Genomic DNA, 27352 nt, shown 5'->3' on the forward strand with positions numbered 1-27352 from the left:
ATAGAAGTGCTGAGGGCCTTTTGGTTGTGTTGTTGGGTCTAAGGGATTTTCTTAGGAGTGATATTGTTGGATCATATAGAAGCTCAATTTTTAGTTTTTTAAGGACTATTCATGTTGTTTTGAAAGAAGGCTGGACTAGTAGGCTTTTCCACCAGCAGTGAATGAGAGTCACTTTTTCCCTGTACCAGCACTGATTGTCCTGGTTCTTTGAGATGTGTGCCAGACTCTGAGGTGTGAGATAATCTCATTGTTGTTTTTTGATTTGCATATTCCTGATGATTATTGATGTGGAGCATTTTTTCATGTGCATTTTGGCTATCATATTTCTTTTGAAAAAACTGTCTTCATTTATTCTCCCCATTTTTGATGGAGTTAGAGTATTTTTTTTCTTGCTGAGTTCTACCATTTTCATGTACAGGTTAACTATTAACCTTTCATCAGCTGGGTATTGGGTGAATAGTTTCTTCCATTCCATGGGCATTTCTTTTATCGTAGTCACTGTTCCCTTTGAGGTGCAGAAGCATCTCAGTTGAATGTAGTCCTATTGTTTCTTTGCTTTCACTTGTCAGTGGTAATTCATTCTTAAAGATGTCATTAACTTTAGTGTCATAAAGATTTTTTCCTATATTTTTCTCCATGTATTTTATGGCCTGAAACCAAGGTCTTAAAATCATTTGACTTTGTGCATGGCATTATAGGAAAGTCAGAGTTGTTAATTTTACATGTTGCAGTCCAGTTTTTTCAACACCTCTTGTTAAAAGAGGTATCCCTTTCCCACTGTATAACTTGCTACTTTATCAAGATTAAAACTGATCATAAAATCGAGGGAGTCTTCTCAATCTATTCAAGTTTTTTTTTTGGTGTTTTTTTTTTGTTTTTGTTTTTGTTTTTGTTTTTGCTCTGAGGGTCTCTATTTCAATATCATGCTTTGTTATTTTTTTGATTCTTCTAATTTGGCAGGAGAGATTTTTTATTATAATTTAAATTATTTATTTGTTTTTATTTTTTATTTTTATTTATTATTGTTTTTATTTTATTTTTATTTTACTTGTTTTATAATATTTTTGAGGTGCAGAAAATAAAATAAAAATTTATTATTTTATTTTACATTTATTTCTTAAGATTGCTAAAAATGTGGGCTGAAGCTAAGTAGTTTCATTGAATATGGTGTTTTACTATTTCTTTTTTTAATAATATCTTTATTTAAACACCTTGATTACAAACATGATTGTGATTAGGTTTCAGCCATGTAAATAAAACCTTCTTCACCAGTGCAACATTCCCACCACCAATGTCCTAAATCTCCCTCCATCCAACCTCACTCCCACCTGTACTTTAGACAAGCTTTCCAGTTCCCTCATTCATTCACATGGTTATGATAGTCCTCAGTGTAATTATTTCTCTAACTACACTCACCACTCTTTGTGGTGAGTTTCATATCTTGAGCTGGTCCCTCTGGCCCTCATCTCTGGGAATTATTTTAATGTATTTAATTTTTCTTAAAACCTATGAATGAGTGAGACTATTCTGTGTGTCTCTCTTCCTCTGACTAATTTTACTCAGCATAAAAGATTCCATGTACATCTATATATAAGAAAATTTCATGACTTCATTTCTCTTGATGGCTGCATAATATTCCATTGTGTATATGTACCCCAATTTCTTTAGCCATTCCTCTGTTGAAAGGCATGTTGGTTGTGTCCAGAGTCTGGCTATTGTGAATAGTGCTGCAATAAATATAGGTGTGAGGAAGGGATTTTTTTGTTGTTGTTGATTTTTTTAAATTTTTATTGTGACCAAAGTGCATTACAAATATTTCACTGCATCATTTATGGTACATAGTGACAATGAATGAGGGGCATTCCCACCAACAGTGCTGTCCTCCCTCTGCCCTGTTCCCAGTATGCATCCTTATCTTCCTCCTCTACCCCCCAGTATGCTAGTGCAATTGGTCTCCACTTTACAGCTTGTTGTAGATTGAGCATCTATTCCACCATCATTAGAGATAAAAAGGATAAGAAAAGGGTAGAAAAATGTGGTGAAAACTACCAAAAAAAGAAAGAAGAGGGAGAGAAAAAAAGAAAAGAAAAATAGAAGAAAAAAGAAAGAAATGGACCTGGCAAATAAAAATAAAATTAAATCTCTAAATAATAACCAAAAGAGTGAAAAAGAATGAGAAAAGTGGAAGAAAAAAGAGAAGGTAAATAAAGTCAAAACCTAACAAATCAAAACAAAACAAGAAAAAGTATGGGTGCTGGAGTGGTAGGGTTTGGCGTTCCCCCCACTTTTTTTTTTTTTTTTTTGCATAGGCACAGTAAGCATTGGGGAAGAAAGGGAATTCCCATGGCCTAAGAGATTCAGGGTTTCTCCATCCTTGAAGCATACCATCATGGGATCAACCCCTGGTTTCATATATGCTCATTACCCCATCTCAAAGGCTTTTTTGTGATGCCAGGAAAGTTTCCTCTCGGTTGTGTGTGAGAAAATCAAGCCACTGTAGCTAGCGATCTTGTTATTTGCACAGGTTATAGCTCAGGGTCTAGGATAGAGTTTCTAGGTCTTGGAGGTTCCTATCCATCATTGTTGTGGTGTTCAGTCTTCTGTAACACTTTCTCCCTGTTTTCATTCAGTTCCTAAGCCGAAACCTAGGATATTATGGATCCAAAGGTTCTGTTCAGTCTCTGTTGTCCAAGTTGGACTTCTGCAATAAGATATCTTGTTGTTGTTGTTTATGTGTCCTGGACTACAGCCTAGGGAAGGGTTTTCCTTATTAGTCCCAAGGTAGGCTTTGTTCAGTCACGGTTGTCAAAGTCAGTTTTCTGTTGTTGGTGCTCTTATTTTTCACAGTTCAAAGGAAGATATCTCTTCTGATTTCTATTTAGTGTTAGGTGATGTGATAGGACAGCCTGGTCTTAGGTCAAGTTTTCCTTTCCTCGTTGTCATATCAAAACTGGCACAAGTTGGTGCCAGAGTAGTGTTATAAATCTCCCAATGGAGCTTAGTTCCTGGTGGTGTTGCCCGGAGCTGTATCATTTCTACGTTAGGGATCTGAGGTTTTGGATTGGACTAACACTGTCCAGTCTCCTGGTTGTATCCACATGACACTTGTTCAGGATGGGAGGCACCCTTCTGCTATAAAAAGTGAGTTCTTATCCCTAGAAGATAAGATCTTGTTTCTGTGTCTATGGTTCCCCCCCCCCTTTTTTTTACTGTGCCCATACAAAAACGTATGGTGTAATACTGTGTTGCTGGTACTATTCTGGGTAAGGATGACAGGCTGCACACACAGTCTCTGTCGTCTGGTTTTGTTCTGAGCTTTTATCCCAGTCAAGGCTTTTTGTACCAAGCAGCACCAAAAATGGTAAGGATAGAGAAAAAAATGTATATATTAAAATAGAACAAATAAATAAAACGGAGTTAAAAAGAAAAGTTTTCGAATAAAACAAGTGGTGGAGGAGGCTACTTGTATATTTAGTAATACATATCTTTTTTTTTTTTTTTTTTTTGGTTTTTGGGCCACACCCGGTGACGCTCAGGGGTTACTCCTGGCTATGCACTCAGAAGTCGCTCCTGGCTTGGGGGACCATATGGGACACCGGGGGATTGAATCGTGGTCCATCCTAGGCTAGCGCTGGCAAGGCAGGCACCTTACCTCTAGCGCCACCGCCCGGCCCCCAGTAATACATATCTTAAGATATATTGTTATACAGGTATTGAGCTTCCATAGGCAATATAAGACTCCCAATTAAGTCTTTTGATATATTCTTGTGGGGAGTAAAAGTCAAGGTACTTTTCGATTCACAGGCCTTGGAATTGGGTTTGAGAGATGCTTTGCTGCATTACAAGACCATATAGTGTCTTTGATGTGGGAGTTTTGCTGAGGCCGATTCCTGTATTGTGCAACAGTCCACAATTTGGTGAGGGTGAGAGGGGCCATCAAGCATGAGTCAGCAGGCATGCTGGTTGTAGTTATTTGCTGAGGCATGAGAATGGGGACCCAAAGTGTGTCTTTCATTGAGGAGCTGGAAGGTGGTCTGTTGGGGAAGGAGATCAATCTTGGTGTCTACTGAGTAAGGAACTGAGAGTAAAGAGGATTAAATTAGGGGAAGATAACAGATCAGGATTGGGAGATGAGGGGATAGAAGAGACACAGGGGTAGGGGAGAGGCAATACATGACAGGGGCTATATATATATGAATTGTGATTTCAGCTTGGAGTCAGTACGAAAAGTCATGTCCATAAAGACTGACTTTAAAGATCTATTTAAGTGTTATCATCCAAATCTTTGGTATTTTGTTTCCTTTTCTAGAAATTGTCTAGAATGAAGAACATTTTTAGATAATGCTTAAAAATATATTTGTCGTGTGGGCGACAAAAGAGTATTGGTAAGAAAACACACCACTGCAGGGCGTCCAGTATGAATATGGGAGGAGTTTCCTTCATCCCCCCTCCCCCCAGAGCCCAGTTGCCAAACCTGGCCCTGAAGACCAGTTTGGCATGGGGGGGGGGATCTCGTTCTCCTGGACTAAGTGGTCAGCCCAGAAGGCCATTGGCCAGCTGTCTGCCCAGATTCACAGCCATACCCATAGGAGAGGAGCAGGAATCCTGGCATGTGGGATCATCTGGGTCCAGCTGCAACCTCCCTCTCCAGTATGAAAAAGCATGGGAGAGGAGTTTGCCTCCTCCCCATCCCCCCAGAGCTCAGATGCCAGACCTGGCCTTGAAAGCCAGCTTGGCATGGGGGGCTCTCAGTCTCCAGGACTAACTGGTCAGTCCTGGAGGCCTTTGGCCAGCTGTCTGTCCAGATTCCCAGCCATGCCAGTAGAAGAGGAGCAGCATTCCTGGCATGTGGGATCTTTGGGATCCAGCTGCAACCTGAGGAAGGAATTTTTGTATTGTATTCTTGTGTTCCTAGGGTATATCCCTAGGAGTGGTGTAGCTGGATCGAATGGGAGCTCAATTTCCAATTTTTGGAGAAATCTCCATATAGCTTTCCAAAAAGTTGGACTAGACAGCATTCCCACCAGCAGTGGATAAGAGTTCTTTTCTCTCCACATCCCCGCCAACATTGCTTGTTCTCATTCTTTGTGATGTGTGCGAATCTCTGTGGCATGACATAGTATCTCATAGTTGTTTTGATTTTCATCTCCCTGATGATTAGTGATGAAGAGCATTTTTTTCATGTGCCTTGGCTATGTGTATTTCTTTTTTTATCAAAGTTTTTGTTCATTTCTTCTCTCCATTTTTTGATGGCATTAGTTTTTTCTCTTGTAAAGTTCTGTCAGTGCCCTGTATATTTTGGATATTAGCCCCTTTTCTGGCGGGTATTGGGTGAATAGTTTCTTCCACACTGTGGTTGGCTCTTGTAACCTAGGCACGATTTCCTTTGAGGTGCAGAAGCTTCTCAACTTAATGTATTCCCTTCTGTTTATCTCTGCTTCCACTTGATGGAAAGTGCAGTTTTCTCCTTGAAGATGCCTTTAGTCTCAATGTCATGGAGTTTTTAACCTACGTGTTCTATATACCTTATGGTATCAGGTCTGATATCAAAGTCCTTAATCCATTTGGATTTTACCTTCGTACATGATGTTAACTGGAGGACTGTAGTCATTTTTTTTGCAAGTGGCTAACCAGTTCTGCCAACACCACTTGTTGAAGAGGCTTTCACTGCTCCACTTAGGATTTCTTGCTCCTTTGTCAAAAATTAGGTGTTTGTATGTCTGGCAAACATTCTCTGAGTACTCAAGCCTATTCCACTGATCTGAGGGTCTGTCTATTCCAATAACATGCTGTTTTGATAACTATTGCTTTGTAATATAGTTTAAAGTTGGGGAAAGTAATGCCTCTCATATTTCTTTTCCCTAGGAGTGCTTTAGCGATATGAAGGTGTTTGTTGTTCCAAATAAATTTCAAAAGTGCCTAATCCACTTCTTTGAAGAATGTCATGGGTATCATTAGAGGGATCACATTAAATCTGTATAATACTTTGTGGATTATTGCCATTTTAATTATGTTAATCCTGCCAATATATGAGCAGGTTTCCATTTCTGTGTGTCCGCTCTTATTTCTTGGAGCAAGGCTTTATAGTTCTTTTTGTATAGGTTCTTCACATCTTTGGTCAAGATATTTGAGTTTGTGTAGCACTAATGTAAATGGAATTGCCTTCTTAACATCCATCTCTTCCCTATCATTATTTATGTATGAAAAGGCCATTGATTTTTGTGTGTTAATTTTGTAGCCTGCCACCTTGCTATATGAATCTATTTTGTCTATAAACTTTTTGAAAGAGTCTTTAGGTTTTCTAAGTAGAGTATCATGTCATCAGCAAACAGTGAGAGCGTGACTTCTTCCTTTCCTATCTGGATGCCCTTGATAGTTTTTTTTTGCCTTATCATAATAGCAAGTACTTCCAGTACTATATTGAAGAGCAGTGGTGAGAGCGGACAGCCTTGTCTTGTACCAGAATTTGCCATTGGCTTGTGGTAGATGGCCTTAACTATATTGAGAAAGATTTCTTTCATTCCCATCTTGCTGAGAGTTTTGATCAAGAATGGGTGTTGGAGCTTTTTCTGTGTCTATTGATACGATTATGTGATTTTTATTTTTCTTGTTCTTGATGTTTTGTATTATGTTGATAGATTTACGGATGTTAAACCATCCTTGCATTCCTGGGATGAAACCTACTTGATCGTAGTAGATGATCTTCTTGATGAGACATTGGATTCTATTTGCCAGGATTTTGTTGAAGATCTTTGCATCTGTATTCATCAGGGATATTGGTCTCTGATTTTCTTTTTTGGTAGCATCTCTGTCTGGTTTTGGTATTAAGGTGATGTTGGCTTCATAAAAGCTGTTTGGGAGTGTTCTCGTTTTTTTCAAGTTCGTGAAAGAGCCTGGCTTGGATTGGTAGTAGCTCCTCTAGAAAGGTTTGAAAGAATTCATTAGTAAATCCATCTGGGCTTGGGCTTTTCTTTTTAGGCAGACATTTGATTAATGTTTCAATTTCCTCAATAGTGATGGGGGTGTTTCTATATGCTACATCCTCCTTACTTAACCGTCGAAGGTTATAATGGGCAACTCTGTCTCATAATCATTTTTGAATCCGAAGTCTTGTCAGCTGATACTACAATGGTCACCTGAGATTTTTGGGGGAGATTTTTTTTGCTTAAAAAATTGTCCTCCAACCTTTGACTTTGAGTCTGTGTTTGCTATAACAATTCAAATATGTTTTCTGAAGGAAACAAAATTTTGGATTTAATTTTCTAAACTATTGACTTCTGTGTCTCTAATTATTGTATTTATCCCATTGACTTTGAGACTCAGCTCTATAATGGAATTTTTGCCATCTCTTTGTAGAGTTGGGGTATGTGTGTTTGTGTGTGTATGATTTGACTTTTTTTAATTAACCCCTTCAGTTCTCTTTTTTAAGTTGGTTTGAGACTATAAAGTTCCTGAGCTATTGTTTATTTTTGAAGCTGTATAGTTCCTTCAGTTGTGAATGATAATCTTGCTGAGTAAATTATTCTTGGTGAATCATTTGTTTCATTGAGTATTTTTACTGTCTCACCACTACCTTTGTGCCCAGAGGATTGCCTTTGGTAAGTCTTCTGTAAATTTTTTGTTTGTTTACTTTTGGTTTGGGGGCCATACTCAGCAGCTCACTGAGATTACTTCTAGATCTGCACTCAGAAATCGCTCCTTACAGGTTTGGGGGACCATTTGGGATGTTGGGTATCCAACCTGGGTCTTTCCTGGGTTGGTGTGTTGCGTCCTACCACTGTGCTATCACTCTGGTCCATAGTCTGCTGTAAATCTTAAAGATGCTTCTTTGTATGATATTTCCTTTTTTGATCTTGCTGCTTTAAGTATTCTATCTCTGTCTCTGGTTTCATCGTTCTGATTAGTATGAATCTTGGAGCATTTTTACTTGAGTCTCTTTAGCCAGACACCTTTGTGGTGTCCAGAATATGGGTACATGCATTCTCCAGTTTTGAAAATTTTTCAGCATGATATCTTTGATATCTTTGACTCTTGCTTCTTCAAAAATTTTGTCCTTATTGCTCTCAGGGAAACTGATAATTTTTATATTGTTTCTCTTAAATTCATTGCAAAGTTATCTTGTCAACTATTTAATTACTTTAAGACTTTTCCATTTCTACTTTTGTCTGAAGTTATGCAGCTCATCTTGGAGCTCTGAATTTAATTTTACTGTTACTCCACTGGTGAGGTCCTTCAGTAAGTTTTTCAGTTCGTCTCCAAATTACACAGTTCTTACATGTCTGTTTGAAAATTTTTATTTCTGTTTATACACTATTATTATTGGCAATTTATTCTATGGATTTGAGTTCCTTAAACTTCTCAACATTTCCTCTCTTAAAGTCCTTTCAGGGAGACTATAAGTGGGAAAAATGTATGGTCATGGAGCAAAGTGGGATAGCTGCATTATTCTCTAAGCACACTGATCTGGGCACTTCTGAGTCACAAAGAAAACCACACTGCCACTCTATCTGCCTTGGTATCTTGGGACTGTGTGGCTGGGTAGAGTCCATCAAGTATCCTGGTGTTCTCTTTTCCTTTGGGAGCACTGACCATGGTATGAAAATGTTGCTTTTGATTTAAAAAGAGGGAATTTTATGTTGCTCTGTCTACCAGCCTCAGTTTCTCAGGACTGTGTCTGATATCAACCTTGAAGCGTCAAGTTCTTAAGAACTGGCTACACTTGGGCTAGGATGTGTACCTTCTCACTTTATTGCTCTCCCCTTCTAAAAGCCAACTGGATGGGCTAACGTCCTGCTGAGTCCCCAACTTTAAAACACTGTCTACACATATCACTAGCCTAATCACATTTCAGGTCAATGACCATCAGTTTCTTTATCGGCTTCAATTGGTTTCATTGAGGCCATAGTGCCTTTATCTCATCCCAATATATAAGACTCTGTCAGCCTCCTATCCTCCTATTATTGCTTAATCAGTTTGGAAGTGTAGCAATTTTTTCTCTTCTGTTGCTTAATTGACTTAATTTGTTCTCTTTTTCCACAGTTTTCTTTCCTCTTTCTTTCCATCCTTAGCCCCCTTTCTACTTCCTTTGTTTCATTAGTTTCTGTCATTGCTGACCTCTGCGCGGGATCTGAGCAGTACAAGATGTTGGAGAATTTGATGCCATGTTAATATGGTGAGGAAGCACCATGAAAAGGAAAAGCCCCTGATACGGACATTCTGGGGAAGATACAGAAGATTGGCCCAAAGGTTTGACCCTGCTATTATTCATACTTTTAATATCAGGATCTGATGCTGGAATTCTTTTATTTTATTTTATTTTATTTTTTGGAGACAGAAGAAAAGAAAAGTATTCGCAAAAGAAAAATAGTTTAGGGACAGATCTAAAAATATTTTACAGGTTAAGGATGTAGTAGAGTACTCTTTTATAATATAATTTTTATTTTGATCATAGTGGTTTACATATTGTTGACAATAATATTACAGGTTCACATTTAAATAAAATCAGGGGGGTTCCCATCATCGATTTGTCCTCCCTACACCTCCGTGTTCGTCCTATCTCCCATATCCTCCTCCCTCACCCCGGGGCTGCGAGAAATTGTGGTCCCCTCTGTACCTAGCTTACTACTTAGTAGTCTTGGTCTTGGTGCCTCCCTTATTTCCCCCTCTAACTGGGAGGAAGGACTACATAGTTCAAGTTATGTGGTTTAATTTGAAGAAAAGTAATAAACTGAGGTAAAAGTCTAATATGCCGAAAATGGGGGGAATCCTTCTAGAGGCTCTCATCATCGGTTTGAGAAATGAACGAGAAAAAGAAGGTGAAACACCCCAACAGTACAAAAAGAAGAGTCAAATATCCAGTGAGCACTCCAGTGATAATGATAAGCACCACAAAAAAAAGCCATGATCTTGAGTTAAAAAACATGGCAGAGCACCTAAAGAAAGAAAAGAAAAGAAGAAGAAAAAAACAATATAAATATAAACGGGGACAACAACTTCAATAACCACACAAAAACAAAGAAATCAACAAAAGTAGATAGGTAAATAAAAATAAAAACAATAATAATAATAAATGAAGAAAAAAATATATAGAAGATAAAATGTTTTGTGCTTTTTGCCTTTTTTTCCCTCCTGCACTGGCACAGTAAATGTTGGGGTCATTCAAAAAGGAATTCACTTGGCCTTAGGGCTATGGGGTTTCTTCACCCTTGGGGTATATTGTCACGGGATTTTCTATAGACTCAGTTCAGGTTCATTTACTCTACCGGTGGTGCTTTCGTGGTATTTGGAAAACTTCTGCTCCGTCCTGGGTGATGAAATAAGACCTTTGTATCTATAGATCTCAGTATCTGCACAGGTCCAGGAGTGGGACTTATGATGAAGTCTTTCTTTGTGGTTCTAGAAGTTCTGTTCCCTCTGTCATTTTAATCCATCTTCTGTGGTTGGTGTTGCAGGTCTTTGCACTGATCCTAGGATGGTACCTAGGATAGCGTCTTTCATTGTGTTTCCAGAAGCCACATTCCATTACGATTGTCTCTGCTGGACCTTTGGAACTGGGGATCATGGTTATTGTGCGGGTCACAGTTCAAACCCTAGACTAGGGCTTTTTTATTGGTCTCAAGATATATTCATTCCAGTCATGGTTCTAGCAGCCAGTCATCTGTAAATCGCGATCTTGGCTTTTGGACTGACCAAAGGGTGACAAGTCTTCTGATTTTGTCTTATCATTAGCTGGTGAGGTAGGATAACCTGTTCTTAGGTCAAGTTGTTCCCATTTTCTTTGTTGTCAGGATATCATATTAGAGCTGGCACTTGTTGGTGGCCCAGCGGTATTAAGAATGTCCTGGCTGTGATTTGTTTCTTGTAGCTGTTGTGAAGAACTGTGTCGATTCTATGTCTGGGGTCCAGGGTTCAAGGCTGGACAGATGGTGTCTAATCACCTAAGGTCTAAGTTGGGTCCGCGTGACATATTTTCAAGGTAGGAGATATTCCTGTATTGTAAACAAGTATGAGTTCTTATCTTTAGCAGATAAGAGCTCTTTTTTATATGTAAGATTTTCCCTTTTTAGTGTGCCTTTGCAAGGAAAAATGGTGCTACTTTATATTGTCTGTGCATTTGGGGCTGGACAGAGAAGAAAACAGAAACAGGTCACACATCCAAACAAGATAAAATTAAGAATAAAAGTATATGTGCTCACATATGTACACATAGAACATTAAAAAAATTAATTAACAAAATAATAAAGGAACCATGTGATGCATGAGATTACCTTACTTTTGGGGAAAATCAGGTAAAAAGGTGGTGCAATACTGGTCTTATACTTATGTTGGAAGTATAGGTTTTTCCATTGTCTTTTGGGATTTTCTTGTGGTGTGTGAGTTCACAAGCACCTTTCCATCACTCCCCCTGACCTTCTTGAGATTGGCAAAGGATTTGCAGCAGGGAGGTCTTGTAGGAGTTCTTGCATTGGGGATACTTTTAGAGCTAAGTCCGGTTTCAAGTAACAGTCCACGGTAGGGGGATTTGGTAGGGAGGGCCGTGCAGCATGAGTCTGCAGGGGAGTTGGTTGTCTTTTCTTGTGAGGGCGAGGTGTGGGTTTGACTGGGTGTCCCTTCGCTTGGGTGCTGGGTACTGAGTCGTTGGGGTAGGAGGTCAGTCTTGATGCCTAATGGATTAAGGTCTGAGGGTGAAGAGTTTTAATACGGTGGGAGGTCTGGGTGGGATTGAGGGGTGAAGGGATAGTTGGATTTCCAAAGGAGGGAAAGGGGAAATTATATGGAAGGGGTACGAAAGAAGAAAAGAAAAAATACATTAGAAAGAAAGGGAGAAGAGAAAAGAAAAAAGAAAAGAGAAGAAAAAAGAAAAGAAAAAGAAAAAAGTGGTGAGAATAGAGGAGATAATAGAAAGGGAATGCTAGTTTGCTTGAATGTGTTCGATGAGTAGGGCCTGTAGTATAAGTCTGTACGTCACAGTTGCTGCTTCGGTGGTCTGACTGGTCACATGCTTCAAATCCTAAAAGAAGGTATAACCTAGAGATAAAGTGTATGTTAAAGAGTTTTCTCGGGACATTCTTGTAGTGCAAGCTGGGTATGGTATCTCATATGAGTGAGAGCCAAGATGCCATCTTAGTTTGTCCACCATTTGTATTCAAGAACGCCTTTGGACAGAAAAGCTGAGAGGTTATTTTAAATAAAGTAAGATTAAGGCATTAAAACATAGTGTTATGGGATGTTTCCTTTGGAGTCAGTGATTTCTTGTGGTATAGTTTACCTGTGATCCTGTATAAGATCCCTAAGGGATAATTATGGGCCTTTGTAGCAGAAGGCTGATTACTTACCTGTTCTCTCTATGCTGCTTTTTCTACTGTTGCTGGTTTCTTTGTGGTATAATGTGTAGTCAAGAGTTTGTGTTGTTCCTTTTTCATGTATTTTGGGCACTGCTCCTGAGTATACATTGAGTATTGCCGTGTTTGGAGTTTCTATCCTGTTATACCCTGTTATTTGATTATTGAGTATTAGTTTTATATAAGGTGTATGTTCTAGGTGCTTCAGTATAGCACTATCATTGTGTGTTTATCTTTTGTCTTCTGGCTTACTTCGTTTAACATAATATTTTATAGGTCCATCCATGTTGCTGCAAAGTCTGTGATTGTATCATTTCTGACTGCCATGTAGCATAACATTGTGTATAAATACCACATCTTAATGATCCATTCATCTGCTGTTGGACATCTAGGTTGTTCCAAGACTTGGCTATTATATTGAGTGCTGCGATACATAGTGGGGTGCACACTTATTTTGGAATGAATGTCCTTCCAACTTGGGGGTATATACCTAGAAGAGCAATTGCTGGGTCAAATGGCAGCTCAATTCTTAGTTCTTTGAGCACTCTCCAGACTGCTCTCCATAGGTGTTGGACAGGAGGCATTCCCACCAGCAGTGGATGAGTGTGCCTTTCATACCGCATCCTCGCCAATGGTTGTTCCCATTATTTTTTATGTGAGCCACTTTCACTGGTTTAAGGTGGTATTTCATTGTTGCCTTGATTTGGATCTCCCTGATGATGAGTGAAGGTGAGCATGTTTTCATGTGTTTGTTGGCCATTCTTCTGTCTTCCTCCGAGAAGTGTCTATTCATTTCTTCTTCCCATTTTTTATGGCTTTGTTTGGTTTTGGGGGGCTCAGCATTCTGAGTGCTTTGTATGTTCTAGATATCAGTCCTTTATCTGATATGTCGAGTGAAAAAAATTTTTCCCATTCTGTTAACTGTCTTCTTGTGTTAAGTAGGGTTTCTTTTGCCATGCAGAAGCTTTTTAGTTTGATGTAATCCCATTTGTTTATGTTTGACGCTAAAGCTCTTGCCATTGGTGCTCCATCTTCGAAGACCTTTTTGATATATAGGTCTTAGAGTGTTCTGCCTATTTTATTCTCAATAAACTTTATAGATTCGGGTCTGATTTAGAGGTCTTTTATCCATATTGAGTTGACTTTTGTATAAGGAGTGAGGTATGGGTCAATTTTCCTTTTCTTACATGTGGTTTTCCAGTTGTACCAACATCATTTGTTGAATAGACATTCTTTGTTCCATTTCAAGTTCTTGCCTCTTTTATCAAATATTAGTTGGCTGCATATCTGGGGATTTATGTCTGGGAATTTTGTTCTGACCCACTGGTCTGAGGTCCTGTCTCTGTTCCATATCATGCTGTTTGATCACTATGGCTTTATAGTATAGTTTCAAGTTAGGTAGGGAGATGTCACCCAGCTTCTTGTTTTACAGTATGTGTTTGGCTACCCTGGGTCTTTTCTGGTTCCAGATGAATTTTGTGATTGATTGTTCTAATTCTTTAAAGAATGGTGTCTGAATTTTATAGGGATTGCATTAAATCTATACAGTAGTTTGGGTAGGATAGTCATTTTGACTATATTAATTCTACCTATCCATGAGCATGGGATGTTCTTCCATTTCTTTAGATCCTCTTAAATTTCTTTCTGAAGTGTTTTGAAGTTTCCCTGGTATAGGTCTTTCACTTCCCTTATAAGGCTGATTCTTAGGGACCTGATATTTTTTGATACTATTTTAAATGGAATTGTATTTTTAATCTTTCTCTCCTCAACTTCATTATTTGTGTATAGAAAAGCTAACTGTCTTTTGTGTATTGACTTTGTATCCAGACACTTTGCTGTATTGGTTAATTGTTTCTAGGAGTTTTACTGTGGACTGTTTAGGGTTTTTGATGTATAACATCATATCATCTGCAAATAGAGATAGTTTGTGTTCCTCTTTCCCAATTTGGATTCCTTTGATTCCCTTCTCTTGTCGAATTGCTATTGCTAGGACTTCTAAGGTTATATTGAATAAGAGTGGAGAGAGTGGACAGCCTTGCCTAGTTCCTTAGTGGGAATGCTTCTAGTTTCTCACCATTAAGTATAATGTTGGCTGTAGGCTTTTCATAGATAGCTGTAACTATCTTGAAGAAGGTTCCTTCTATCCCTATTTTGCTGAGTTGAAAGGGTGTTGGATTTTGTCAAACGCCTTCTCTGCATCGATTGATATAATCATGTGGTTTTTGTCTTTCTTGTTGTTGATATGATGTATGTTGATTGATTTGCATATGTTCAACCAACCTTGCATTCCTGGTATAAAACCCACTTGGTCATGATTAAGTGCTGGATTCGGTATGCTAAGATTTTGTTGAGTATCGTTGCATCTATGTTCATTAGTGAGATTGGACTGTAGTTTTGTCTCTTGGTAGTGTCTTTGCCAACTTTGGGAATGAGTGTGATATTAGCCTCATAAAAGGAGTTGGGGAAGATTCCTGTTTTCTCTATGGTTTGAAAGATCCTATGGAAAAGTGGTAGTAAGTCTTCTTGGAATGTTTGATAGAATTCACCTGTAAATCCATCTGGGCCTGGGCTTTTGTTCTTAGGGAGTTTTTTAATTACATCTTCAATTTCCTCTGAGGTGATTGGTCTGTTTAGGCTTTCTACTTCTTCCTTTTCCAGTCTTGGAAGAGGGTGTTTTCCCAAGAATCTGTCGATTTCTACTGGGTTCTCTAGCCCAGCTGAGTATAGTTGTTCATAATATAATCTCATGATATGTTGTATTTCTTGGGGTTCTGTTGTAATCTCTCCCCTTTAATTTGTGATCTTACTGATTTGCGTGTTTTCCCTCTTTTTTTCTTTTTGGTGAGTTTTGCCAACGGTTTGTCTATCTTGTTTATTTTTTCGAAAAACTAACTCCTGGTCTCATTGGTTTTTTGTATTGTTTTCTTAGTTTCGATGTTGTTTATTTCTGCTCTGGTTTTTATTATTTCTTGCCTTCTGGTTGTGGTTGGATTTCTCTGTTGCTGTTGTTCCAATTATTTGAGGTGATCTTTTAAACTTTTGGTTTTGTCATTTTCCTGTTTCCTGACATAGGCCTGTATTGCTATGAGTTTCCCCCTAATTACTGTTTTTGCTGTGTACCACAAATTTTGACATGTTGTCTCTTTATTATCATTTTTTTTTCTTTTTCAATTCATAGCTACCCTTTAATAAACAATACACCACCCACTCAGACCACAATTCTTACTCTTACCATTCTCTTATTTTAGTTTTTGAGCCATGCCCAGCAACACTCAGGGCTTACTCCTGGCTCTGCACCTGGAGATCATTCCCGCTAGACCTTACGGGGTATCGGGATGGAGCCCAGGTGGCACCTACTATGACCATTTTCAAATCAGTCCATTCTGAGTTGGTGAGAGCCCATCAAGGTGAGACTGGCAGCGCAGCATCGGTCAAGTCCCCTGGGTCTCCTCTATCTTGAGAAAGAAGACTCAACTGCTTCTTCAGTTCCGCAATTTCTTTTTCCTGCTCTAGAATCTTCATCTGGAGGGACAGGTTCACGTTGCTAGGGGTCTGGAAGAGTTGGCTCTGCAGCAGCTGTTCAGCAGATGGCCGCTGGGACGAGTTCCGCTTCGTCAGCTGCTGGATATACTTGGCTTGCACAGGGCACCTCCTGCCCAGGGTTTCAGGCAGCTGCCCCACTCTTGCCCGAGTCAGCACGTGCGCCCGCTCCATCTCCGTCTCAAAGGGTTGGAAGAGCTCCAGCAGAATGACACCCAGGCTATACATGTCTGACTTGGCATCGTACTCAGACCCTTCCAACTGCTCGGGTGATGCGTAGAGGCAGGTCCCCACTCTGGAAGTATGAGCTGGCATCCTCTCCCCCTCAGCAGTGGTCCAGTCTGAGTTCCTCTGGATGAGGTCCGTGCAGGCCAGGCCAAAGTCTCCAATTTTCACTTGCTGGTCAGGACCGTGAAGGAAAATGTTCCTGGGCTTTAGGTCTCTGTGCACAATCCCCATGCTGTGTATGTAAAATACACCTTCCACCAACTCCTGAAAGATTTTCATTGCAACACTGGCCATCACATAAGGACAAGATGCTTCGTCCATGCACTCCCGATCCCGCGTGTTTCTCTCCACGATCCAGTCCCACAGTGAACGCTTGCACAATTGCATCTGGATGTGGAGCATCAGGTGGTACTGCACCTGACACATCTCTGTCTGGCCCAACAAGTTCCGGTTCTCTCCCGAGGACTCCTCGCTGGAAGTGGCTGTGAAATCATCCTCGGTGTCAGAGTCAAGTGGCGCTGGCAGCCCAGGCCCAACCATCGAGCTAGACGACAAATCGCTGTCTGGGTGCCCTGGAGATGACTTGGCTACGTGGCGGGGCACATAGTTCGCCAGTCTATTATTGGGAGCTACCAGGTCACCCCCAAAAGGCTGTTGCTCTCTTTCTGAGGAGGGGTCAGCGAAGATGATAGAGGAACCACTACTGCTACTTCTGGCTTTCTCAGCATCATACTCATCCCACAGCTCCGGCCCAGTTCTTGGCTCAGAGATGACTTCCAAGGATGGCAGCTGAAAAGAGGTTCTCCCATTCATCGAGGCGACATGCACATGCTCGATCCAGGCAGTATGGTAGCCCACGATATTGGGGTGCTGGAGCCCCGCCAGTACCTTCACTTCCCGCAGCACCTTCATACAATCTCTTTTCGATGCACCCTTTATCAGGATTTTCTTGATTGCATAATACTGACCATCTAATTTATTCCGGACCTTGTACACACGCCCGTAGCCTCCTTTGCCTAGGATGGAGACTTCTTCAAACTCATTCAAGTAGCGGGATGTTTGGGCCTCAAGTGCTATTTCCCTGAACCTGGTCTTCTGGACATAATTATCTTCACAAGGATCCTGGCGCACTCGCTCCTTGGCTGAGCGCATCAGGTGGGTGATGGCCTGGTTGTGATGCAGTCGTAGGGAACTGAACTCATCACTGCAGGAGAAAGACGACAGCAGTCCCATCTTGATGAAGGTCTGACAGAGCAATTTAAACACCTCTCTGGAGCGCAGTGGATTGGGCTCATGTACATGGCTCAGGTGCTCCAGCAGAGACACCAGCAGCAGCTGGTTGGCAACTGCGAAAGGGAATGTGGGCTGCTGGAGGGGCCCTGTCAGCACCTGCAGTTCGGCAGGAACATCAGACTCGTCGTACTTGGGGTCCGAGCCCTCGGCCGGGAAGTCGATGGCAGGCGGCGCCATCGCCCCCTTGGCCCCATCGTCCGCGGCCTCGCACTCTGAGTCGGCGGGGTCCCCCCCCCTGCATCGCGGGGGGCAGCCGGGCCCGCCCGCTGGCCCCGCACCACGACAGTCCGTCCACTCGTCTCACTCTCTGGTCCCCACCGGATCCTCTTTATTATCATTTATCTCAAAGAATCTTTTTATTTCTTTCTTGAGTTGTTCTTTGATCCAGCTGTTTTTGAGCAGCATGTTGTTTAATCTCCAGTTATTAGTTTTTCTCCATTGCTTCTTCTTGAAGTCAATTTTGACCTCTGTTGCATAGTGATTTGAAAGGTTACTTCTAATGATCCTTACATTTGTGGTCTTATATAGGTTGGCTTTGTATCCTAACATGGTCTATTCTGGAGAAGGTTCCATGTGGGCTTGAGAAGAATGTGTATTCTGCTTTCTGGGGATGGAGGGCTCTATATAAGTCTATTAGCCCTAAATCTTCTAATTTTTCATTTAGAGCTCTTATTTCTTTGCTATTTTTCTGTTTGGTGGATCTGTCCAGTGGTGGTAGTGGAGTATTGAGGTCCCCTACTATTATCACATTTCCATTCATGTGTTTCTCCAGGTTTGCAAGCAGATGCCTCACATATTTTGCTGGCTCTACATTAGGTGCATAGATATTAACCAGGGTTAGTGTTTCTTGATCTAATGTTCCCCTGATCAGTAAGTAGTGACCCTCCTTGTCTCTGATCACTTTCTTGAGGTTAAATGCAATTTGGTCTGATATAATAATGGCTGTCCCTGCTCTTTTTTGTTTTCCATTGGCCTGAATAATTACTTTCCATCCTTTTATTCTAAGCCTGTGCTTATCCTGTAGTTGTAGGTGTGTTTCTTGCAGACAGCAGAAGTCCGGTTTATTTTTCCTAATCCAGCTCTCTACTATGTGTCTTTTAATTGGAGAGTTTAGTCCTTTAACATTTAAGGAGATTATTGTTTTGCAGTTGTGTTGTGTAGGGTGTTTTTTGTTACAATTGGGGGTTTGCATTGTGTAATTAGTCTCTGAGTAGGTCGTTTAGGTCGTTTTTTTTTTTTTTTGCACAAATAGTTCAAGTTTGTTCTTGTTTGAGAATGTTTTTAGTCTGTCCTCCCATGTGAATGATAGTTTTGCTGGGTATTGGACCCTAGGTTGGAAATTTCTTTCATTCGGTTGTTTAAATATATCATTCCATTGTCTTCTTGCTTGAATTATTTTGAATGGGAGATCTGGTTTGATTCTTATGTCTCTACCTTTGTACTTGAGGGATTTTTTTCTCCCTTATCGCTTTAAGAAGTTCCTCTTTCTCTCTCTCTCTCTTTTTTTTTTTTTGCCAATTGGATTACTATATGTCTTGGTGTTTGTTTATTAGGGTCTATTTTATTAGAGACTCTTTTCACATCCTGGATTATCATTGAAGTTTCTTTCCAGAGGGTGGGGAAGTTCTCTGCTATTATCTCTCTGACTACTTGTTCTTCCTCTTTCCCTATTTCCTCCCCTTCTAGTATACCCACAATTCTTAGATTGTTTCTTTTGTCCTTGTTCATTAAATACTGGACTTTTCCTTCCAGTGCTTTGCCTTTTATTTCTTTGTTGGTTTTTTGATCATTTTTTGTTTGCAGTTTTCCTTCGAGTTCTTCAATGTGCTTCTCCAAGTCTGTGTTTCTGCTCGTAAGGCTTGTTACTTTGTCTTTTAATTTTTTCACTTCTTTTTGTATGGAATCTCTCATGTTCTTTAACATTTCTTCTTTAATTTGGCTGATTCGTTCATCCATAGATTTCTTATACTTGGTAGGTAGCTTTTCTTTCATTTCTTATATCAATTCTTGCATTTCCTTCCTCATTGCTGCTTTTAGGTCGCATTCCCATGGATCTGTACGTTTTGTCAGACTTGGAAACTTGCTACGGTTTGTCTCTGTATCTTCAGATGTTAGGGTTCTCCTTGATTTACCCATATTTTTTGCGTTTATTGGTGTGTTTTGGAGTGTTGTGCCTTCTAAATTCAGCCTGTTTTGATCCCTTGTGGCATGGGAATGGGTCCCCTCCCTGAGGGTGGTTCTAGAGGGAATGTTGGGTGAGCTTGCTGAGGTTTGTCTCCTCCTGTGCTCTTTATATGGCCTGATTTGTTGCTTTGCCCTTTTGTTGTCAGCTAGAGCTGGTCCTCTTCTGGTCACAATGGTGGAGGGTGCTGTTGAGTCTAGCTCTTTCTCCCCCCTCTACTACCTGGAAGTCAGCCTTCCTTCAGTGGTTCTGGTCAATTTCCTTCTCTTTATTCCTGTCAGCTGGTGCAGTTCTGCTCCTGGCCACAATGGTTGTGGGCGCTGTTGAGCCTAGTTCTCTGTTCCCTCCCTTATCTGGGAGTCACTGATGCTCCGCCTGCTCCGAGTTTCCATAGAAGAAATTCCCCCAGCCAAACCCACCTGGTATCTGCCCTCAGCCCTTGGCGGGGGTCTCAGGTTCACTCTGGGGTTCAGGGGGCTAGGTTGCTCTAGGTTACCAAAAGGTCCCGGTTGCAGGCCCAAGCTTACCCAGTCTATTGGTCCCAGCCTGTCCCAGTGGCATATAGGTGACTCTGGCAGGCTATGTACTAGGGAACTGCCCTCCTCTGTCTAAGCTCGGTCTGGTGGGGTGATCTCTGGGGACTGGAGAGTGAGGCGGTGGGTAATGGGGTCTCTGTGCACGCAGGCTGGCATGCGTGGAGGTTTCCGTGCACCCATGTGGAGTGGCCCCAAGGGAATGTACTCACCCTGGGCACAGGCACAGGGGGTCACGGGTGTGGGGGTCCTTATGCCCAGGTGGAGTGGCTTCAGGGCACTGCACTCACTCTGGGGAGAGGCACGCAGGTTGGCGGGCACGAAGGTTTCTCAAGGATAGGAAATTTTAATCTTACCACTGCCTTGTAGAATTCTCTAAGCGCTTTCCTACTTTTAAATGATTTTTTTCTTATCAAACCTGGAAGAGTTCTCCACTGCCATCCATTAAAGTTGAACTTCACCAACTTTAATAAAATAAGAGGTTTGGCCTTAAAAGACAATGAACTTCTTTCTGAACATTGAAATTCTGTGTATTTTCTTGTTTCAGATTTATGTAAATAATTTAGAGAAAAAAATCATGATATAGCATATATATTTAAACTTCTATAAATTTTGTCTTAATACCTAAGCTTATTCTAGGTTTCATAGAATAAGGAAAATATTAGGCCTAACTAACTATGGTGATTTGTAATTCCTTATTCACTTTATGGTCCATCATATACAAAAGTATCTATAAATCAGAAATAGGTAGCTAAATTCTGAGACCATATGTTCAATACAAACCAAACAGATTTCCTTCAGGTCTAGCACTTAACTTAAGCAATCTTAAACAAATTTAATTTTTTATAATATATGCTTCTGTTCTACTATAACAATTTTATTAATATTTTTATTTAAACACCTTGGTTACCAACATGATTGTGGTTTGGTTTCAGTCATATAAGATGACACCCCCCATCACCAATGTAACATTCCCATCACCAATGTCCCAAATATCCCTCCTCCCCTCCCCGCCCCTACCTGTCTCTAGACATGCTATCTATTTCCCTCATATATTCTCATTGATAGGATAGTTCCCAGTGTAGTTATTTCTCTAACTAAACTCATCACTCTTTATGGTGAGGTCCTCGATGTGGGCTGTAACATCCAACCCTCTTCTTTTTTTGTCTATGAAAATTGTTGAGAAATGTCTTTCATTTTTCTTAAAACCCATAGATGAGTGAGACTATTCTCCATCTTTCTCTCTCTCTGACTTATTTCACTCAGCATAATAGATTCTATGTACATCCATATATAAGAAAATGTTATGACTTCATCTCTCCTGATGGCTGCATAATATTCCATTGTGTATATGTACCATAGTTTCTTTAGCAATTCATCTGTTGAAGGGCATCTTGGTTGTTTCCAGAGTCTTGCTATGGTAAATAGTGCTGAAATAAATATAGGTGTAAGGAAAAGGTTTTTGTATTGTATTTTTGTGTTCCTAGGGTATATTCCTAGAAGTGGTATAGCTGGATCATATGGGAGCTCAATTTCCAGTTTTTGAAGGAATCTCCATATCGCTCTCCAGAAAGGTTGAACTAGTTGGCATTCCCACAAGCAGTGGATAAGAATTTCTTTCTTACCATATCCCTGCCAACACTGCTTGTTCTCATTCTTTGTGATGTGTGCCAATCTCTGTGGTGTGAGGTGGTACCTCATAGATTTTATGATTTACATCTCCCTGATGATTAGTGATGTGGAGCATTTTTTCATGTGCCTTTTGACCATTTGTATTTCTTATTTATCAAAGTGTCTGTCCATTTCTTCTCCCCATTTTTTAATGGGATTAGATTTTTTTCTTCTAGAGTTCTGTCAGTGACGTGTATATTTTGGATATTAGCCACTTATCTGATGAGTATTGGGTGAATGGTTCCTCCCAGTCAGTGGGTGGCTCTTGTATCCTGGATACGATTTCCTTCAAGGTGCAGAAGCTTCTCAGCTTAATATATTTCCATCTGTTAATCTCTGCTTTCACTTGCTTGGAGAGTGTAGTTTTCTCCTTGAAGCTGCATTTAGTCTCAATGTCATGGAGTGTTTTACCTACGTGTTGTTCTATATACCTTATGGTTTTAGGTCTTATATCAAGGTCTTTGATCCATTTGGATTTTACCTGCATACATGATGTTAGCTGGGGGTCTAAATTCGCTTTTTTGCAAGTTGCTAGCCAGTTGTACCAACACCACTTGTGGAAGAGGCTTTCTTTGCTCCATTTAGGACTTCTTGCTCCTTTATCAAAGAGTAGATGATTATATGTCTGGGGAACATTCTCTAAGTACTCAAGTCCATTCCACTGATCTGAGGGTCTGTCTTTATTCACCATGCTGTTTTGATAACTATTGCTTTGTAATAGAATTTAAAGTTGGAAAAAGTGATGCCTCCCATATTCTTTTTTCTCAATAATGGCTTTGGCTTTTTGAGGGTGTTTATTGTTCCAAATGAATTTCAAAAGTGCCTGATCCACTTCTTTGAAGAATTTCATGGGTATCTTTAGGGGGATCGCATTAAATCTGTACAATGCTTTGGGGAGTATTGCCATTTTAATGATGTTAATCCTGCCAATCCAAAAGTAGGGCGTGTGCTTCCATTTCTGTGTGTACTCTCTTATTTCTTGGAATAGAGTTTTATAGTTTTCTTTGTATAGGTCCTTCACATCTTCAGTCAAGTTCACTCCAAGATATTTGAGTTTGTGTGGCACTAATGTGAATGGGGTTGTTTTCTTAATGTCCATTTCTTTCCTATTATCATTGGTGTATAAAAAGGCCATTGATTTTTGTGTGTTAATTTTGTAGCCTGCCACCTTGCTGTCTGAGTCTATTATTTCTAGAAGCTTTTTTTTTGGTAGAGTCTTTGGGGTTTTCTAAGTAGAGTATCATGTCATCTGCAAAAAGTGAGAGTGTGACTTCTTCCTTTCCTATCTGAATTCCCATGATATATTTTTCTTGCCTGATCGCTATAGCAAGGACGTCCAGTGCTATGTTGAATAGGAAGGAGTGGTGAGAGAGGACAGCCTTGCCTTGTGCCAGAATTTGGAGGGAAGGCTTTTAGTTTTTCTCCATTCAGAATAATATTTGCTACGTGCTTGTGGTAGATGGCTTTAACTATATTGAGAAAGGTTCCTTTTATTCCCATCTTGCTGAGAGTTTTTTATCAAGAATGGGTGTTGGAACTTATCAAATGCTTTCTCTGCATCTATTGATATGATCATGTGATTTTTATTTTTCTTGTTCTTTATGTTGTGTATTATGTTGAAGATTTATGGATGTTAAACCATCTTTGCATTCCTGGGATGAAACCTACTTGATCATAATGAATGATCTTCTTGATGAGGCATTGAATCCTATTTGCCAGGATTTTGTTGAAGATCTTTGCATCTGTGTTCATCACGTATATTGGTCTGTAATTTTCTTTTTTGGTATCATCTCTGTCTGGTTTAGGTATCAAGGTGGTGTTCACTTCATAGAAGTTATTTGGAAGAGTTCCTGTTTTTTCGATTTCAAGAGTCTTGCCAGGATTGGTAGTAGTTCCTTTTAGAAGGTTTGAAAGAATTCATTAGTGAATCCATATGGGTCTGGGCTTTTGTTTTTGGGCAGATATTTGATTATCGTTTTAATTTCATCGATAGTGATGGGGTTCTTTAGATATGCTACATCCTCTTTATTCAATCCTGGGAGGATATAAGAGTCCAAGAATTTATCCATTTCTTCCTGGTTCTCATTTTTAGTGGCATAGAGTTTCTCAAAGTAGTTTCTGATTACCCTTAGAATCTCTGCAATATTGGTAGTGATCTCCCCTTTTTCATTTCTAATACGAGTTACCAAGTTTTTTTCTCTCTCTCTTTCTTTGTTAGTTTTGCTAATGGTCAGTCAATCTTGTTTATTTTTCGAAGAACCAACTTTTTCTTTCGTTGAGCTTTCGGATTGTTTTTTGGGTTTCCACTTTGTTGATTTCTGTTCTCAGCATTGTTATTTTCTTCTGTCTCCCTATTTTTAGGTATTTTTGTTGAGCACTTTCTAATTATATGAGCTGTGTCATTAAGCTATTCAGGTAGGCCCCTTCTTCCTTCGTGATGTGTGCTTGCAAAGCTATAAATTTTCCTCTCAGTACCGCTTTTGCTGTGTCCCAGAGGTTCTGATAGTTTGTGTCTCCAATGTCATTTGTTTCTAGGAAGGTTTTGATTTCCTCTTTGATTTTATCTCAGACCCACTGGTTATTCAGTATTAGGCTGTTTAACTTCCAGGTATTAAAGTTTTTCTTCTGTGTCCCTTTGTAGTTCACATATAATTTCAGGGCCTGTGTCAGCTAAGGTAGCCTGCAAAATTTCTATCCTCTTGATATTATGGAGGTATATTTTGTGTGCCAGCTTGTAATCTATCCTTGAGAATGTTCCATGTACTATGGAGAAAAATGTGTATCCACACACACATATATACATATATATATCTGCTAGGCCTCTTTCTTTCATTTCGTTTTCTCAGGTCTAGTATATTCTTGTTGGGTTTCAGTCTTGTTGACCTATCAAGTGTTGACAAAGCCCCACAATTATTGTGTTGTTATTGATATTATTTTTCATATTTGTCAACGATTTATTAAATATTTGCTGGCCCCTAATTTGGTGCATATATGTTTAGGAGAGTGATTTCTTTCTGCTGTACATACCCCTTGATTAATACAATATGTCAATCTTTGTCCCTTTCAACTTTTCTGAGAATAAAGTTTGCATCATCTTATATTAGTATGGTGACTCCTGCTTTTTTATGGGTGTTGTTTGCTTGGATAATTTTCTCCAGCCTTTTATTTGAGTCTATGTTTGTTCTGCCTATTCAGGTGCGTTTCTTATAGCAGCAGAAGGTTGGATTGAGTTTTTTGAGCCATTTAGCCACTCTGTGTCTCTAACTGGTGCATTTAGTCCATTGGCATTGAGAGAAAGAATTGTTCTAGGATTTAATGCCATCTTTATATCGAAGTTTGATGTGTCTTTTGGTCAATCTTGTCTTAAAGTAGGTCTTTCAGTTTTTCTCTTAAAGCTGGTTTTGAGTCTCTAAAGTTTCTGAGCTATTGTTTGTCTGTGAAACCATGTATTGTTTCTTCAAACCTGAAAGTGAGTTTTGCTGGGTACAGTATTCTAGGCAAAGCATTTATTTCATTGAATTTTGTCACTATGTCCCACTATTACTTTCTGGCCTTGAGTGTTTCAGGTGACAGGTCTGCTGTAAATCTCAAGGATGTTTCCTTGAATGTAATTTCCCTTTTTGATCTTTCTGCTTTCAGAATTCTGTGTCTATCTGTGGGATTCGTCATTGTGACTAGGATGTGTCTTCGCGTGTTTTTTCTGAGGTCTCTTTTATTTGGTACTCTTCAGGCATGCAGGATTTGATCACATATATCCTTCAGCTCTGAAAGTTTCTCTTTAATGATGTTCTTGATTGTTGATTCTTCCTGGAGATTTTCTTCCTGGGTCTCTGGGACTCCAATGATTCTTAAGTTGTTTCTGTTGAGCTTATCATAGACTTCTATTTTCATCTGTTCCCATTCTTTGACTAATTTTTCATTGTCTGTTCATTTGCTTTAAGTTTTTTCCCAATTTCTCCTGATGTATGGAGTTGTTATTTATCTCATCTTCTAGAGCACTAATTCTATCCTCAGCTTCTGTTACCCTGTTGGAGAGTTTATCCATTTTGTCATTTTATTAGTTTACTGAGTTTTTCAGACCTGTTATTTGACCTGAAATTTCAGTTTGGAGTTTTCTGATTTCTGTCTTCATATTTTCCTGGCTCTAATTAGTGTTCTGTTCAACTCAATCCATGTTTTTTTGAGTTATGTGAGCTTCTTCCATATTTCTTCTCTGAACTCCTTATCTGAGAGACTAGTTGGTTGGCTGATTTATGGTCATCAGAGTTGCTATCTTCATTCTCTATGTCTGTTGCTGGCCTGAGTTGTTTTCCATTGTCATTCTTGTATTGTGGGGTTTTCTATGTGTTGTGGTGTCATTGACTAAATGATGTACGTGGCCACTCTCCTCTGGCTCCACCCTTTCTGGGTGGGTCAAGTCACCTCCAAGGAAGGGTAGCCCTCTGTGGATGAAGCCTCATGCAGGATCAAATCTTAGGCCTGAGCACACAGCAGAGAAGATAGTCCGGGGAGAAATGCTGGGCTTCAGATTTTCAGCACAATTTCTAGTGTGATTTTTTCTTCTTGTTGAAGTGGTGCTCTTTCATTAGAAAGAGCGCACGACTGGGAAGCAAAGCAGATTGGCCATGCTCTTTTGGAGCCTCTGGGAGAGCGATTTTTCTAGGCCCTTTTCGGCCCACTCCCTAGAGGTTCAGGAGACAGGACAATAAAAAAAAAATTAAATTAAATTAAAGCACAAGCAACACTCAGTTTCTCACTGTCGGGAACAACTGAGCAGGCATAAATTTTTTCCCAGCCTTATGTCACAAACAGGTGACTTGCCTTTCTGCAAAATATAGCTTATAGCCGATTTTCACAATTACAAGCAGTTCCTTGGCCTTCCGTCCCAGCTTGAATGAACCTCTTGGAGAACGATTTTTCTGGGCCCTTTCCAGCGCACTCCCGAGAGTTTCAGGAGATAGGACAGTAAAAAAATCATGCACAAGCAACATTCACAGTTTCTCACAGTCCTCTACTATAACACATTTTAACTTGCTGATCCTTAAAGCAGCAGATGAAGATAAATACCTGACTCAGTTTCTCTAGTAAGACATATCTCTGGTTTTTGCTAGAGGAATTTGTTTTTTGTTTGTTTTTTTTTGGGGGGTCACACCTGGCAGCGCTAGGGGTTACTCCTGGCTTTATGCTCAGAAGTTACTCCTGGCAGGCTCAAAGGACCATATGGGATGCCAGGATTCAAACCACTGACCTTCTGCATGCAAAGCAAATGCCTTACCTCCATGCTATCTCTCCGGCCCCCTCTCTGGTTGTTTTTTATGCACAGGGTAGATACACTTACATTTTTAAAACTTAGTCCATCCAGACACTATATAGGCCCCTGAACACTGCTGTTAGTAACAGCACTGAGCTGGGAGTATTCTCCAAGCACCTATAAGTGTGGCTCCAAAACAAAACGCCAAACTAAACCAAACCAAATGAACTCAGGCCAACAAATTGGTGTCTTAGATTCAGATACAGATTTCACTTCTATAAAGATATGAGCTTATACACTGTAAGGTTCACAG

At 39.9% G+C, this 27352-nt stretch overlaps 1 protein-coding gene and 1 long non-coding RNA gene across 2 annotated transcripts in view; both read right to left on the reverse strand.

The window, feature by feature from the left end:
* The window catches only part of LOC126013826 (uncharacterized), a 518013-nt gene that overhangs the window by 320520 nt on the left and 170141 nt on the right, over positions 1–27352 (reverse strand). The window lies entirely within an intron of this gene.
* Positions 15532–17710, reverse strand: LOC126013677 (eukaryotic translation initiation factor 2-alpha kinase 1-like). The gene has a single exon (XM_049776854.1). It carries the CDS (start codon positions 17577–17579, stop codon positions 15744–15746), a length of 1836 nt encoding a protein of 611 aa, XP_049632811.1. The 5' UTR covers positions 17580–17710; the 3' UTR covers positions 15532–15743.

Source organism: Suncus etruscus, chromosome 7 (assembly GCF_024139225.1).
Source record: "Suncus etruscus isolate mSunEtr1 chromosome 7, mSunEtr1.pri.cur, whole genome shotgun sequence".
NCBI classification, from domain to species: Eukaryota; Metazoa; Chordata; class Mammalia; order Eulipotyphla; family Soricidae; genus Suncus; species Suncus etruscus.